The sequence below is a fragment of the Cyprinodon variegatus genome, unplaced genomic scaffold (genome assembly GCF_000732505.1).
Source record: "Cyprinodon variegatus isolate N-32 unplaced genomic scaffold, C_variegatus-1.0 Scaffold363, whole genome shotgun sequence".
NCBI lineage: Eukaryota > Metazoa > Chordata > Actinopteri > Cyprinodontiformes > Cyprinodontidae > Cyprinodon > Cyprinodon variegatus.
The window spans coordinates 87,587-92,575 of record NW_015150816.1 but is presented as its reverse complement, the minus strand read 5'-3'; the positions used below and the strand labels follow the sequence as shown (position 1 = coordinate 92,575).

The following is a 4,989-nucleotide window of genomic DNA, read 5'->3' as shown; positions in this document are numbered from 1 at the left end:
TAGATTAGGTTCCTAAGAAGCTTTTCCGAAGTGAATACAGGAGATTTAGGTGAATCTACAGATTTTTTTTTGGTGCTGTCGGAACAATAAGCAGATTGATTTGTTATATGTCTTGGAAAAATAAAAAAAATCTTAATGATTAAGAAAAAAAAATGAATCTTGAATCTTTTTATTATATTTGATGTTTAAGGTCTATATGAAATCAACTCAGCACAGGAAACGCGCTGCATACGTGTGCATGTTGGTAGGGTTTGTGTGTGTGTGTGTGTGTGTGTGTGTGTGTGTGTGTTGGTCGGGTGTGTGTGGTTCAGATAAGGCTTTTCATTTATATCCCTGTCTGGCTGTTAAATGATGTCTATTGAAGCCTCGGGGGGTTTTGTTTCTGCCAGATGGTTTGATTCTTCTCCAGACTATAATTACAGGGGTCAGAGGTCAAACTGTCGCCTTTAATCCGAAGCTAATTTCAGTCATAATGGATTTCAGATTCAGGAATCAGAGGCGCTGCATGGTTCAGATTGAAGAGGCATGAAGCCGAACAGAAATATTTGAGCTTCTGATGGGTTTCATTTTAAAAATGGATCATCAAGCTGATCCTTTGATTCTCCTGAAAAAAATCTAGAATTATAAACGGTAGAAAGTTTAAAGTATCAAACATTTTTATTGAAAGAAACAAGCACTTTTATAATGGAATGAAACTCACTATTTGAGAAGACTATGAATGATGATTATGTATCCATAATCTATGGATTTTTTGGGGGGTTTAATCTACATAAAAAAATGATATGTTTATTGTTAGTGAACATTTATAGAAAAAAAAAACCTTTAATGCAATTTTTAAATGCATTGCTGATGTAAAAAGTATTTATATATATATATATATATATATATATATTTAGTTATTTTGTATGTTTTTATTTCAACAAATGCTGTTTTAGATTCTTTGTTCCATTAATTTGGGTTATGTTTCAATTATCAGATTACTGGATTATCTCAATAATCCACTAATCACAATCAATCTGATTCAATTATTTTATTCCTACTATTTAAACCAGACAAGAACAAATATTACATCTGAAAAAAGCATCTAAAAATATGCTCCATTGTTGACAGCTTTTCTACAAATTTTATTAACAAATATTAAAAATCAAAAAATAAAAATCTGACACTAGTTTAAGTGATAGAAAAACAGGCCTGTTCACCTTGTTAATATTTGCTGCATCAAAATGAAAATAATTAATTTTTTCTTAAAATAAGTGCATTTTGTCTTGAATTAAGGAGGTAAGTGAGACAGTTTGCTAAAGGAAAGAGAAAATTTTGATTTAAACTAATAATAAAAAAACTGCATTGTCTTATTTCAAGTGCATATTATCTCATTATCTTATCTTAGTAAAAATGCTAATTCCATTGGCAATCTTATCTACCTGCTCAAATTAAGGGTAAATACAATAAATATAAGAATTTTTTACTTATTTTTAGATTGTTTTCAGTATAGTGAATAAAATGGACTCACTATAGTGACCTAAGAATAAAGAAACAACTGGAAAGAAGTGAAAAAGCTCAATAATTTTATAACCATGAACTAAAGCATAAAAGTTGTGCAAAAACATCCTTTACAGGAACAATAGAAAAATAGAAAAAAAGTCTCCTTTAAAATATCAACACACGTCTTTAAATATAAAGCACAGAAGTTTCAGATATATAAGAAAAATACAAAATATATTTGTCATAAAATAATTTCTTAGAAAATAAAACAAAATCAGCAGTTACAATCAGATGAATTCTACAAAATATTTATTCAAATAGATGCAAAAAAAAATCACCTTGATTTAACAGAAGAAAAACTAGACTTTATGAAAAATTTAAAATTATGACTAACATTAAAATAACAGAAAGCAAAAACTAGAAAATAAATAAATGTTCCATTACTACCGCAATAAAAATAAAATCAAAATCAACATTTAATAAAAAAAACAACAAATGGAGAAATTTAAAGTCTATCATAAAGGGAAAGATGCTTCTAATCTGCACCAAGTTTCACAAATTCTTAATAAATATGTTGTTTAAAAAATGTTTTACAAGCAGAAAAAGTAAAATAATATTTCCAACCTTCTGTTGAAGGTCAAAAACGGGCAGCGGAGGCTTTTTACACCAATGTCAGAATAAATGTAGGGAAATGTGAGTTTGTCCTCTGTGTGTTCTACAGAACAAAGGCCTGCAGGCGTCCCCTAAACCTCCAGAGAGCTGCTGTAATGGAGCGCCGCCTCGTCCAGCGACACGAAGCAGGCGGAGGTTAAAACAGGCTGTTCAGGATGTGGAACAATCATCAAACTGCTGCTTCCACGCATCGAGCTGCAGGCGAACCAAGCCGACGCAACGGCATCATTCATTCCTCACGGGTCAGGAAAATTTATCAGAACAAAGAAAACAGTTTATTATGTCTGAGAGAAAAATGACTAAATATGTCCTGATGGAGAAAATAAAGATAAAAATAATACAGATAATAAAAATAAATACAATGATTATGAAAACGTTTAAACTGAAAACATTAGACGTGATAAAATGTTTTTAAATGTGAGCTAATTCAAATAAAACTTGTATAAAATCAATGCATAACCTTTATTTAACATTTTTAAAAAGTATATTTTTATTACTTTTGATTGGATTTAAAATGATAAATAAAGGATTCCGGATTAAAGAATCATTGATAAATAAAATATTAAGTTTATTTCATTGTGAATAAACCAAAATAATTTCAAAATTGTTATTTTTTTTTTTTTTTTTTGCTGATTCTCAACAACAAAAATAATTTCTTCCTTTTAAAACATTTTATTTATTTTTTATTAAGTCAATAGAATAATTACATAAAAAAATAATGATTTTATTTAATATATGGCTGCATTGAAACCTTTATATTGGTGCAAATTTTAAATAAAATGTTTAATTTTTGCTTCAGATTGTTTAATTATTTGGTCACAGAAAAAAGAAAAAGGCTGATATTCAATTAAAAGCAGATTTAATGAAGTTTGTTTGATTAACTGGATGATTTGACCAGAAATCTGTGATTTGTTTTTAATCTTTGGCTCCGATCAGCCGCAGCCTGAGCAGCTGAAAGCGTTTCCTCCATGAATCCAGTCGGTTCTCTGCGGCGCTGCTGCAGATAAGTCCCCCCAACCCAAACCGCTGCAGCACAATCTGAGACGTGCCCACATTAAATCACAGACGTCACCTCTCTGGATCGGCGGTGGGAACCAGAACCTTTGTTATGGTTTCCTTTTTTTTGGGGGGGAGTTTTAACACAAACACAACAACATTAATTAGCCTCAAAGCGACTCCTGCCGACTGTTTAAAGTTGTTTTTTCTCCCAGGGAAGCAGGCAGCAAAATGTGTGTTTATAGTTTCCCTTCTGTGTCTGCAGGATTATGGTAATAACAGGCTGCCGGGCCCTGCTGGTGGGCGGGCCGGTCCGCGGACCCTTATCAGTGTGTTGCAGTGGCCCATTCTTCACCTTGATTCGCAGCTCAGCGACTTTATCACCAAAACCAGAACGAGGACGCTTCCAAAGGCACGAACGATCCCATCGGCGTTCTGCAGGACCGCCCATGTTATCAGGAACGATCGGCGATGAGCTCTTATCTTCACGCTCGGCGTCTCCCTCCAGATTCTGCAGAAGACGACCCAAAAGCGACGCTCGCAGGTGAGGGGCGGCGGGCTTCTGCGGCGCTGCAGGTGTGACGCACCCGCCGTCAGCTCATCAGATAAGAACGCTGCTCTGCGGCGCCGTCAGAGCTGCTGGTGACCTTCAGGCTGGAGAGCAGAACCAGCTTCCTGAATGGTTCTCAGATCAGAGACGGGCTGCAGGATGGGCTGAAGCTGTCCGGTTTCCAAGGAGACGGCATGCGGAGGGGTGGTTAACCCGCCCGCTCCGTCTTCTCATTCCTCAGATGCTCCGAGCAGGTAAGGCTGCAGGTTCTTCTTCTTCTTTCAGATGTTTGCATCCATCAGGAGGGGATTCTGTCCACAGGAATAACTTCAGTCCAAGTTTCTGCTCTCAGAGGGACGCTGCTGCTTTAAAAACACCTCATTAAGTGTCAATGATCACCGATTGAGCTGCAGAGTAACTAAAGCAGGCAGCCGTCCAGCTCCATCAGCAGCCTCAGCTGTGTGTCCGTCACGCTCCCACGCTCACTCCAATTCTCATTTCTCCTCTGGTTGCAGCCCGCTGGAGCCTGTGCTGAGGAATTATCTGCTGTCGGCTGGGACGTCCCCCCCCCTCGCGACTCAGCCATGCTGTCCGGCGCCGTTCAGATCCTGGCGTTCGCCCTGGCGCTGCTGGGCGTCCTGGGCGCCACCGTGGCCACGCTGCTGCCCAACTGGAAGGTGAGCATCAGCGTGTGGACCAGCATCATGACCCCCATCTCGCAGATGCAGGGTCTGTGGATGGACTGCGTGTGGTACAGCTCCGGTGTCTTCAGCTGCACCATGAAGAACTCCGTGCTGTCGCTGCCGCCGTCGCTGCAGATGATGCGGGCCGGCATGGTGCTGTCCTGCATGGTGGCTGCGTTTGGACTCTGCCTCGCCTCCCTGGGGCTTAAGTGCACTCGGTGGGGGGGGAGCCACCGAGCGAAGGGGCACACGGCCATCGCCGCGGGGGGCTGCTTCGTCCTGGCCAGCTTCCTCTGTCTGGTTCCGGCGTCGATGTTCACCAACGAGGTCATCACCGCCTTCCTGACCACGGATCTGCCGGACAGCAGTAAATACCAGCCCGGCGGAGCTCTGTGCGTCACCTTCATCTCCGCTGGCTTCCTGCTGGCTGGAGGGGTGATATTCTGCCTGTCCTGTCCAGGAAGGAGCTCCGGGCGACCGGAGAGCGTCTCCTCGCCCGGCCCAAACGGCCCGGTGCTGAAAAGCGAGGAGCAGAACAGGCGGGAGGCGAAAGTGGAGAACAAGGAACCCAAAAAGAAGAAAAACAAAAGCGTCCAGCTGCAGACG

General features: G+C 40.1%; 1 protein-coding gene across 1 annotated transcript; it reads left to right on the top strand.

The window, feature by feature from the left end:
• Positions 1-2,973: 2,973 nt before the first annotated feature.
• Positions 2,974-4,989, top strand: LOC107092024 (claudin-20-like; the record flags this gene model as incomplete). The annotated part of the gene is made up of 2 exons (XM_015386296.1): positions 2,974-3,954; positions 4,216-4,989. A coding segment is annotated over exon 2 (705 nt), but the record flags the coding sequence as incomplete, so codon positions are not given.